Source organism: Crotalus tigris, unplaced genomic scaffold (assembly GCF_016545835.1).
Source record: "Crotalus tigris isolate CLP2741 ecotype Arizona unplaced genomic scaffold, ASM1654583v1 scf7180000020955.813331, whole genome shotgun sequence".
Lineage (NCBI taxonomy): Eukaryota > Metazoa > Chordata > Lepidosauria > Squamata > Viperidae > Crotalus > Crotalus tigris.
In genome coordinates, this window is record NW_024098276.1 from 236,354 (window position 1) to 248,606 (window position 12,253).

At 35.8% G+C, this 12,253-nt stretch overlaps 1 protein-coding gene across 1 annotated transcript in view; it reads left to right on the forward strand.

The window, feature by feature from the left end:
* The first annotated feature begins 216 nt into the window (after positions 1–216).
* PPP1R13B (protein phosphatase 1 regulatory subunit 13B) overlaps positions 217–12,253 on the forward strand; it is a 65,400-nt gene continuing 53,363 nt past the window's right edge. The window contains exon 1 of the mRNA XM_039368946.1: positions 217–592. Within this exon, the coding sequence (XP_039224880.1) occupies positions 584–592 (9 nt within the window). The 5' untranslated portion in view covers positions 217–583. The remainder of the gene's footprint in view (positions 593–12,253) is intronic.

Below are 12,253 nucleotides of genomic sequence, written 5' to 3' on the forward strand. Positions count from 1 at the left end.
GCATTTAAAAGGGTGGCTCCTTCCGGCATCCTAAAAAGCACCAGCAATAATAACCTGGGCTGTGTCACGTGCGACCCAAAGAGCAGGTAGGCGGGCACGCACTCAGCGCGCCTCGCATTCCTCTCTCTGCCTCCTCCCCTTTTCCTGCTCATTCCAAGGGCAGTGGGAAAACCCCTCCCCCTTTTCTCTCCTGTCTCGGCCAATAGGGAAGCGTCGTCGTTAACCCCTGGCGAGGCGGAATAGAGCGGAGCTGAGGAAAAAACTCTGAGGAGAAAAGAGGAGGACGAGGCGGCAGCGGCGGCGGCAGCCGTGGCTTGCATTGCCCTTTCTTGATACTGCTGCTGCTGTCATCACCGCCCGTGAAGTGAGGACGGGAAGAAAAAAAACAAAACAAAACGAGGAGATCATTCCGAGAGGGGCAAATAGGACAACGGAGCTTGGCCACCGTCCTCGAAGCCAGCCTCTATTCCGGTCCCGAGAGCCAGAAGGAGCGGCAGCCAGGCCTGGTCCGCGGTCGCCCTGCCCCCCCTTTCATTCGTTCCTCTGACCGGCGTCTTGATTAGCACGAGTGACAGCGCCGGAAATGATGCCGGTGAGCAGGATTGCGGGGGGTAGAAAAGAGGGGTACAATTTATCGGGGGGGGGGGAGGAGGAGGAGGAGGAATCATAGTGGGATAGTCCCGGGCGTTGCGGCGAAAGGCCGACCAGAGGTAGCCGCCGAAACAGCCTTAGTAACGATCCGGTATCTGGGATCTTTAGCCTATTCCTGCACAGACCTTGATTCGATTAGAGGCAGTTGTGGGGAGCACCGCGCTGCACGTTTTGTTTTTTCCCCTTTCCCAACAGATGCAGGAAGGATTTTCCCTCCCTCCACCCCCCCCCTTCTGTGCCATAAGCAGCTGAATGTGACGGGACCAGGCCGTTCAGGGTTTTCCTGTAGGTGATAAGGTTAGATGATGGGGTTTTCTGAAGGACGGGTCGGATTATAATCCCCCTTCCTTTTTTTTTTAAATATGGTTAGTTTCTCTCTCAGCCCTTCCTAAGAAAAGATTGGTCAGCCTGTCAGGAGGATTTAAACCACTGCTGCCAATCCACACCCCCAAACCATCAGTGGTTACATCTTACATTCTTACAAGGTTCTTACACAACCTTACATTGCTATGTTAGGTTCATGCTTAGGGAAAGGTTGTTCTTTGTCATGGGAATGCTGTGTCCTTTATGCGTTTTGTGTAGAGAATTAAGATGGGAAAAATTGAGGTGTATGAGTTCTCTGGCCTTTCGTCTGGCACAATCAAGGGGTAATCTGAATATGCTTCAAAGAAAATATAATATGTATGGGGAAAGGCTAGAAAGACACATTCTTGCTGCAATCCTATGTCTACTTTTTATGAGTAAATCCCAATCCAGGAAGCCTTACGAGTGAATATAGTTGGATTTCTATGTAACAGAAACAGGAAGTATTAGATCAGACTGCATAGTTCATTCTGTACTCTCTGTATTTATTTAAATATATAATTTGTTGCCTCCTGGAAACATGCTTGCAACGTGTTTTGCTGCTCATCTCAACATAAAACAATGTGACCTTGCTTTGGTGTTTTATCTTTCCCAACATTGATAGGATTTTTAAAATAATATTTATTAGCAATATGCTCTCTATGTTAGTTGGCTGTACTTTATTTTTATATATAATAATCTGTAAAGATAGAATACTTATTTGCTTGGCTTAGGAAATTATTTTTCCTGAATTGCTCTTGATATGCAAAAGAAATCACATAGTTTTTAGAAAGAAGTATATCTAAACATTTCTTAATATATCTTCTAATAAATAAGGGAGGGGCAGGATTTCTTGTATTACTAACCATAAGAAAAACTGCTTGAACATGAGAACATGAGTAAGAAATAAATGTTGACTGTGCATGGTAAAATTATAAAGTAATAGTTTAGATTAAATTTCTTTAGCATAAAGCATTTTGGTAAGGATGAGACAAACCTATTTGGTTAACTCCCACTGATTCTATGATGGTATATTACAGTTGTCAAAAACAGGGATATTATAATTAATGAGTTTATAGAACATGCAGATGATTGTAAATCTCTGGAATGGAAAACACTTTCAAGTATAATACATAATTGGGAAATATCTTTATTAGACTGAACCAAAATGTTGCAAAATATTTTTTATGGTTTCAACTTTTTAAGAAAGCATGAGTAATTTTTGTAGCATTTTGATTGGTCTTAGTAAAGGTATTATCTAACTTATTTTTTTCTGATGAATCAGCATGGCTATCTTTTTGTTTGGGTGTATGTAAACTTAATGACTGTCATCACAGTTCAAGAACACTTCCTGACTTCATTCAGTAGATTGTTCTTTAGATTGCATTCAGTTAATAAGTATGGCATGTCACTGGATGTAGTTTTATGAAATATGCCATCTAGAAGTTTTTGCTTTCAAAGTGTTAGCTTGCAAGATGATCATAACATTATTAGAAAGCAGATATAAAATGAAACCTGATCACCTTTACAGGCATTGTACAATTGAAGTGAACTTCCATTTTCTAAATACTGTATGATTTCTATATAATTGTGTTTCTTAACCTTTTTTTTCTCAGATCCCCTTCCTGCTTTTAAAAATTATGCGGAATCCCAAAAGAGCTTTTGGTTGTATTTATTGATATTTATTATATTAAAAATTAAAATAGACACCTTCACTGATGTCATCATTTCTCACAATTGTTTGATGGGGATTTTAATATTGTATTATTTTTCAACATAGGCTGGCAAATAATTTTGATGTTGAGGACTCCTGGGAGATTCTTGGGAGACCCCCTAGGTCCTAGGACCACACTTTAAGAAACATTGTTCTATTGTATAAAGGTTTTAGCATTTTTATATTTTAATATTTTTCCAATGTTTCTACTTTTTAATATTTCTATATTTTATATTCACAAATTCATACATCAACTATAGTAATATGATATCACAGTTACATTAATGAATGAATGCTTCAGATCTTTTAGGAAAAAATAATAGCAAGGAAGATAGTTTCCATAAATTTGGAACAGATGTCTCACCCATTTCTGTAGTGAAGACCCCTCAATTATTGCCTTCTTTACTTTTTTTTAGTTTCAACCTGCACCATTGTTATTTAGTCTATAGGTTGACTTACTAAGAGTAATGAAGTATCCTGAAGAACGCATGCCTAAGGCATCATACACTATATACATTGTAATAGTATACACTGGTAATATATTACTGTCATATTTACAATTGGGATTCTGTAGGTTGTTAAGAAGACTTGGCTCCTATTGTTATAATTTCTAATTATTAATAAATCAAAGTAAAAAAATTAAGGGTTTTGGAAAACAACACCATAGCCATAGGTGGCTATTATATGATGAGCCAATAAAGCAAGTTAATATCTTTCCTTACCTAGGGGTAGTTTTTTCTGAGGCTGGATCTTGGCTCCTTCATCATCAAAGAAACTCACTTAGAACAAGAGCAGGAGTGAATCTACTCCCTAAATTAAAAAAATAAACATAGTTATTCAGATTCCTTATCCCTAATTATTAATTTATATAAGTCTACTCCAGTGCTCTTATATTGAGCTGAAGTTTGGGGCTTAAAACAAACATCAATACTAGAACAAACACTATAACAACATTTGAGAAGTATTTTGGGTTTGGATAAAGGACTTGAGCTGCCACAGTTAGAACTGAATTGGGAATTTATACAAATCTGGGGATACTAGGAAGGAATTATTATACATTTCTTGGTTTATAATAATGTGGATCCATAATAAAATATAAGTATTAATATGCTATATTTCCCCAACAATGTTTTCTCACACATATAGGGGGCAATAATGTATGTGTTAGTGGAATGTTGAGTACTTCTCTTTTGTTTCTCAATTAATTTGTTTCAGTCACAAAATAGCAACTTACAATAACATGTATCCCACCTTATATAGTGACTACCATCTTACTAATATTGAGAAAAATTACTTGCATTTTCTGATATGGTAAAAAAATCAAATTCACCATGCTTTTTCAGTTTTTTTCCTTACACTGCTTTTAAAAATATAGTTACTGTAGATGTATACTTATTCTCAAAGTGTTGTGATATGCTCTACTACTATGATAGTTGTTTTAGAATTATTAATCTTTTGCCTTTTGTTTTTTCAGTTTTCCCATTGTTAATTTCAAATTATATCAATGAGAAATTTTTCTATATAACTTTTTTTGAGTAAATATTTATTCAGAAAGTTATGGTAAAAAACAAAACAAAAGTTTGAGAAAACATTAAAAATGACAAAAAACAGAATGTGCATTAAAAGGATATAGAACAAAATCACATATACATATATTGTCCCCCCAGCTGAATGCTGATAAATATATTGCAACAATATTAGTTTCCTCCCCTTGTGAAGCATGCCCAAAATTTATAAACTTCAACAGCTATTTGCAATTAATTTGACCTGTCATCTATCTACTATATATAAAAGCAAAGTAGTTAACAGGTGAATCAACATTAAAATTAAACTTAAAAGTCCTCTGTTAACAATTTATTTTTGTATTTAACTCATAGATAGTCTGCAGTGGCTTATCTACCATAAATCACCACAATCATTATTTCTGATCTGCCCAGGATCAAATGTCCTTATTTATTCTTAATAAGAAAATTTTTCCTTAAAATTTTGGTTGGAAATTTTTCCAACAATTGTATCTTATTCTCCTGAATCATAAACTTCTATTTTTGATCCATCTTCCCCCAAAAAACTCCAGTCCAAATTGTTTTCCAGTTAAGTGTAGCAAGTCCATTTCCCAATCACCATCAATCTTCTTAAGAAAGTCCAGTTCATTATTCATTGATACTGTTAACTCCAAATCTGTAGAATCCATATCTCTTTCAGACTTCTTTAACAAATTTGCAGTTTCCAAACCAAGTTCCTTTTAAATCTGCTAAATGCAGTTTAGATTCAAATCCTTCCATGATAAGTCTAGTGCTTAAGTTGGGATATTCTCTTTAGGTTGATTTGAACTATTGTTATTTTATCAATTTTTTTTACCAAAGTTTTCAGTTTGAATTTGTAGGTTAAAAAGCATTTTTCCCGAAAGGCTTTATCTTTAAATTGGTGCATTGTTTGCATTTTTAATATAATCCTGTAATTGAGCATTCACCACCAGACATAAACAGTTCCTTTCAAGGACAGGGAAGTTAGATATACTGTAACAAAGTAGCCACAGAAAATGTTGAGGTAATATTTCTCATAATAAAGAAGGATGAAAAAACAAATAATTTGTTATTATAAGAGTTTGTTTTAATGATAACTGGCCCCGCCCCACTCCACCCCCTGCCCTGCCCCCACCCTGCTTGCCCGCAGGGCTACTCACCACCTCCAGGGCCTGCTGCAGATCACCCAGGCAGCCCAGCAGCACCATTGTGGCCATGCCCTCTGCCCGCGCCCCGCAGCATCAACTGTGCGCAATGGGGTGTGAGGGTAGAGTCTTGTCAGTGCTGCCTGGCTGCCATGTCCTTGGCTGTGCTGCTCCGCATGGGCCACACTTGGGGGCAACTCTCCTCCAGGGAGGCTGCTGGTAAGGGGATCACGGGAGGAGGCAAGGCTGGGGCAATGGCACATGTGCCCACAGAGAGGGCTCCAAGTGCCACTTCTGGCACCATAGGTTCGCCACCACTCTCTTAGGGCAATATAAAGTTTGGAAAAGATGGCACGATCTAGGCTTTTCAAAGTAATGCCATATATTCCAAAACTTTATTTTGAATACAGAATAGAGGTATAAATTAAAATACATTTTGAAATTGTAGGGAGAAATGCTAAAATCTTAACTCTACAGTTAAAAGTAGTTCTTGAGGTATGACAGGTCATTTAATGACTGTTCAAAGTTATAATAGACCCTTCCAAAAGCTATATATGACCCTGTTTCAAAGTTATGAAATCTACAGAGCCCACCCAGATGTTTGCCCTTATGACTGACTGCAGAGATACTGCAGTGTGCCCATCTATTTCTCCCCCCATCCTGGTCCTGCCAGGTCCCCAAAGGCATTAGGCCTGCTTTGCCCCATTAGATTCCACACATTTCTTCATGATTCACAACCACTCACCTTGTGAAGATCTGCAGAGCTCAGGAGGTGGGGGAAGGGAAGGAGAGGAGGCCTCTCTTGCTGGACCATGTGAGAGAATGCTACAAGCAGCGTCTTTTTCGAGCCAGCCACCCGTACAGCTTTGCAACAAAACGGCTAAGCATCATCATCAGGGAGAGCCCTGTGCTTTGCAAGGAAATGTTTAATTCACCAGCAAAGCAGTCTTTCCCCCTCCGCAAAGAGAAACTTTTGTGTTTTGAAATCTGAACTAGTTCTGGTCTGCCTTGATGTGTGGAGGGGTAAAGGCTGCTTTGCTGATGAATTAAACGTTTCTTTGTAAACCATAGTTCTTTCTCAAGCTAACCAATCATAGTGTTTAGCCATTGTGAAATATGATTTAGCTCAGATTTCAAAATGCAGAGGTTTCCCTTAATGGAGGGGAAAGGGTTGCTTTGCCCACATCTAGCTCAGATTTTAAAGCCTGCTCTCTTCCTTTCCTCTTCCTCCTGAGCTCTGCAGATGTTTGCAAGGTAAGTGAGCAATTGTGAGGGGCAGAGGAGGTCCAAATGGGTGTGGGGACTCCAAGGGATGGGAAGTGGAGCATGGGTATTTCAGGGGGCGGGGGATGTCTTGAGAGGCCCAAGGCAGGTGAGCTTGTGCCTGCACTAGGCCCTCCAGGGTCACCCCTTAGGCACCTCACGCACACTTAATGACCTGCACATTCATTTAACAAATGCATTGGGGAAAGCAGGGATGAGGGATCATTAATGATGTGGCTTATTTAACATTTATCCTGAGTTTAGACAGTAATGGGCAGGGTCCATTATAATGGTTAACCTTTTTTGGATCATCATTTGGAATAGGTTTACTGCACATCTATAGAAATGGCTATTTTCAATATTATTTTTTAATAAAGTGACAAAGTTGTTAAAAGTTTTTGGTACTGTTAATAATTATACTCTAACTAGGATCACAAAAAGTATTCTAAATGCGAATAAAATAAGTTTCAAGAATGGATGATAATTTTCTGAATGTGATAAAGTAACATGCATATAAACATATTCCTAAAATATGAAATATTAAAATTATTTTATTTTTAATTTAAATGTCATATTTGTGGCTGATGTCCTTTAACCACAATTCATTATCAGACTTTAAAACTGATAGGGTCAAACAAAGATCTCTTAATGCTACAGCCAAGTGACTTTTTTTCTTTCATGAGAACACAATTGACTGCATTAAAAACAATCCAGCAAGTTATGAAGTTTGAAAAGTTAATATGAATGTTAATTAAATTTTATTTTTCATTTGTAGTTTGATTAAAATCATTTTGTTCTGCCAGAATTGTCAGTATTCAGTTTTATTAAAATCAAATTTGCATTTGTTGTGAATAATTCCATTTTCTTTCTTTATACTTAACATGTACTGTATATTATGCACACTTATTTGAAAGCATTCATTATCTATACATCAATCTTCAAATTTATTAGGTCAGTGAATCATAATCCTGTCAGTTTTCCGAACATGTAAATAACCTCCAAATTTAATTTCTCTGTCAGCCCTATTAAACTCATCTTTGAGAATACTTTAGGAAATTGATAGAAATATTTCTGCAAGATATGTGATTAGATCTAACTAATTTGCTATTGCAATTAATAATTGTTGCAGTACTTGCTTATCCTGAAATTTTAGATTAATGTAATTAAGGTTCTGAAATACGTTAGAGAAATTAATTTCCTTTTTCAATCTTAATTCAGAAATCAATCTTATGTTTGTAAAGATAAATCTCTAATACTCTTCTGAATAATTCAACAAGACGTGTCAAAAAGTTGCATTTAGAAAACCACATAATACCCAGTATAATAACATAGAAACACACTGGTCATTACTTTTATGACAAAGATGTGAAAATTATTATTCATTCTTGAAACTGATTTTAATGTTGTTGTATTCACATTAGTGAAATATGTAAACATGGACTTAAATATTTAGCAACATAATGTTGTCGATAAGTTACATAATGAGTACATAACATTTTTGGAACTTCCCTTTTCAAAAATATTGCTCTGATTTTCTAGCATAAATGGAGCTTCATCAGATGCATGGACAACAATGTTCATGAGTAGAATATTGGCCTTTTCAGAAAATGGTTTTAATATAGTAAAAATTCATTTCTTTTTGTATTAACTAAGAGTTTTTTTGAAAGAACGCTTTCTTTTCTTATGAAGTTTGAATAAAATGTTGTACATAGGCCAGTGGTTCTCAACCTGTTTAATGCCGCGACCCCCAACCGGTCGTAAGTCGAGGACTACTCACCCGGTCGTAAGTCGAAGACTACTCAACTGGTGCAGCACTGTTTGCAGAATGGGACTTTTGGCAGGCTCAGCAGGGCAGAGACAGCCTGGACAATTCCTATTGGCTTTTGAAAGCCAATAGAATTAGACTCTATTCAAGAGAGTCTATTCTATTGGCTTTCATAAGCGAATAGAATAAAAGGGAGTAAGCACAGCTAAGGAAAAGGGGAAAAAAATGGCAGACTGCATTGTTTGGTGACCCCCGTGAAATGGTCGACCCCAAATGGGATCCCGACCCACAGGTTGAGAACCACTGACATAGGCTGTTTAAATAGCTTTATTGTTCATAATTGTGGATTTGTTCAACTATAATGAGACTTCTTTTTTCTTTAATATCATAAACTGATCCTCAATCACATTTTCCATTTTATCTGTCTACTTTTGTAAAACTAATTGTTGTTAATTTTAAAATACATCTTGATGTTATTACTGTGGAAATTTCATCCTGCAAAGCTGGCACTATTATTACATTATATGGTTCATCATAGTTGCAATAACCTCTAAGATGTGATAAATTGCAGTATGTGATAAAAATGCAGTAAATCTGTCTATGACCTTTTCAGAACATTTTTAATTGAATGTTACTTCAACTATTGAATGTCTGTTAAATAGTTCATATTTTTTAAAAAATATTTCAATCTTTATCACCTATTTAGATGCTTTACATGAAAGTGACCATAAAGATGGGATGATTTACATTAAAATTTAAATGCTGGCTATGTTCATGGAAGAGTAAAGTATTGTTGGATTTATACAACAGATTAGATTCAAATTTAATTGTATTTTGTGAGCTTAGCCTATGTAGTTAATTATGGTTTGGGTTGTATGAACCCAACAAATTGGACAAATTCAATAATGATTGGATCAGTGATTAGTATGTGTGATTACAACTGATTGGCTGATTATGTGATTATGTTTTCAATCCTTACTAGCACATAAGGATTGAAATTAGCTTAGTATATTTTAGTTTAGCGTGTTGTCCAAGCACAGAAAATTTGGCTAAATTTTATATAATTTTTATGTACTGATTTTGAATATCTGATGATACACGCTATATACTAATGATAGAGTAAGCAACAGTTTATATTTATATTTTAAAATCTTCTACATTGTAAATGAGTTATTATTTAATTATAACAACAACTCTTTTTTTTTTTTTTTTATTAAAAGTTTTATAAATTTTACAAAAAAAACAAGAACAATACAAAACAAAAAACAACATATACAAAAGAAAAAAAAATTAAACAATACATATAAAAAAAAAACCCCACCCCACACCCCTCCCAAAAACCCTCCCTTCCCCCCCCCTGAGCTTCCCAGAGCAGAATATAGGCTTAAGAAATAATAAAAAAAAAAAAAATAAAAATTAAATTAAAAACTTTATATTTATATATATAAAAAAGATATCTATAATATATATAAAAATAAAACTTATGAAAAGGCTATATAATATTTTTGTATACCCAATCTAAATTGTATAAATTTTATCCATTTGTCCCAGATAGCAAAAAACTTCTCTTGCGTTTGTTGCTTTAAGAAAGCCGAAATCTTTGCCATTTCCGCCAGATAAGCTACTTTAAAAAACCATTCCTGCAATGTAGGCAAAGATTCCTTCTTCCAATATTGTCCAACTAACAGCCTCGCGGCTGTGATCAAATTTAACATCAATACAACCTCCTTTGTATCACAATCTGTAACAATACCTAACAAAAATAATTGCGGAGTGAATTTTACCCTCCTTCTAAAAATTCTCTGGATATTCCACCATATTTTGATCCAAAATGCTTTTATCTCTCTGCATGACCACCAAATAACAACAACTCTTAATAATTGAAACTTCAAATATCCCTGTATAACAGAGTAGGAGACTACTTATAAATAAGTAATTTAAAAATATTCTGTAAAACTCTTTTACAGTACTGGGTAACTGCCCAATAGATATGTTTTATGCATCAGAAGAGATTGAGAACTTTATACTGCATAGTTTTAGTTCATGATAGAAAAATATTTGAGCAACAGTAGTAATATAAGAAAATGCTATCTTTAAAATTATCTTCTCCATGGTTACAAATATCAAGTTTTAATTACGTATTTAATCATTGGCACAATAGTTGGCATTTGGATACAGAAAAAATGGTTTCCTTTTTAATCTGACTTGCTAACATGAAAACAGTAATGGTTTGAACTGTTGTTTTTATCAGTCATTAAATGAATCTCGAGTTTTAAGTATTCAGAACCAAGGTTTGCTCAGTCAGATCATTTCTGATGGAGAACTACAGTTAATAGCAGACTTTTGACTGATTTGTTTAAGAAGTTGGCATCCTATGGCCCACGGTCAAATGTGATCCACTACCTGAAATCATCTGTCCCATACTCCCTAAAATAAATGTTTTATCCACCTGGAAGCAACAGTGCTAAAAAAAGGCAGCCATTTTGGTAATGGGTTTACCAGCTGCTTGGCACATTCAGAGCAACAAGTGCCCTGCCCAGTGAAAGCAAGCTGTGACGTGGAGCAAGGAAGGAGGAAGAAATGGTGGTGGCAGCTGCTCTCAGACTGCATCTTGGCTCTTGTGGCCGAAGAAGCGGCAGTGACCGCTCCTGTTTCCTCCTTCCCAGTCTCTGTGCACCCTATTTTCATCTTGTCCAATGAGGAAGGCACATAGATGAGCCCAGCACCTGGGTCTGCCTGGAAAATGGAGGACAAAGCAGCTTCTGGCTCCTATATGAAAGAAAAAGTTTTTGACCCCTACCTTATTTCATGTATTATATGTACCATTATTTGCTCACCATCCACAGATAGGTGGTGAAACAGAGGGCAAATTCCATCTTAGAATAATTTCTTTTCTTGCTCTCTTTAACTACCAGCAAAACAGCTCATCTGATCTTTTTTTGTGGTTGAAGTTGCTTATAACTCATTTCATACCTTCATTCTGATGTTGTTTTTTCAGGCCACACTGACAGTTATTATTCTCAAATGCTTCTTAGCCCTCACCCATTGCAGGGGCCTCTCATTTTCCTTAAATCTACATAACTGTCTAAAAAAGCTGTATGCTTCTAGCCATTTGGAAAGTGCATCCAATTTTTCACTATAAATGTCTGATCCTGGAAAGTCTGCTGGGCTTCTTATTTGCCAGACCCGCTCACATCTGGGATGATGCATCTATTTTTTATTTTCAGTACAGGAAGATAGATTAGAATATTTGATTTATTGAATATTCTATTTAAATACTGAATGCATCTGAGAGCCAGCAGATACTGCATGTATCCGCATACCTCACATCTTTTTCAGCAGTTCATTTGCAATAGCTTTACTAGCATAAATTACCCAACTGCTTAACTCCTAGCAGTTTTGACTCAGTGAAAGAGGGGACTTGTTTGAGAGGAGACAATTGTATGAGAGCAGAAACTGTTTATTCAGTTTGCTTTCTTTAGGTATTGTACTGGTTTTATTTTATATTTTGAGCTGGAACAGCTTTATTAATTTGGAACTGTATAGATACATAAATACATAAATTTATATTTTAATAATTATTAAAAGCACAACTGAAAATAATGCCAATGAGGAAAAAATTGGAAGATAGCAGAAGAAACTTGTACAGTTGCACATAACTCAGTGAAAATCTGAAACCTAAAACATTACATAACAGGAAGAGGGAAAAGGGACAGTCATCAAGGAAGAATACATAACTAACCCAGAAGGATAGAGATGTTGTCAAAAAGTCGAGAATGAACTAACAATTGTGATAAATTTCAACAACTATAAAAAGCTTCAGATGTGTTCAGAATTTAAAAAGAAAAGA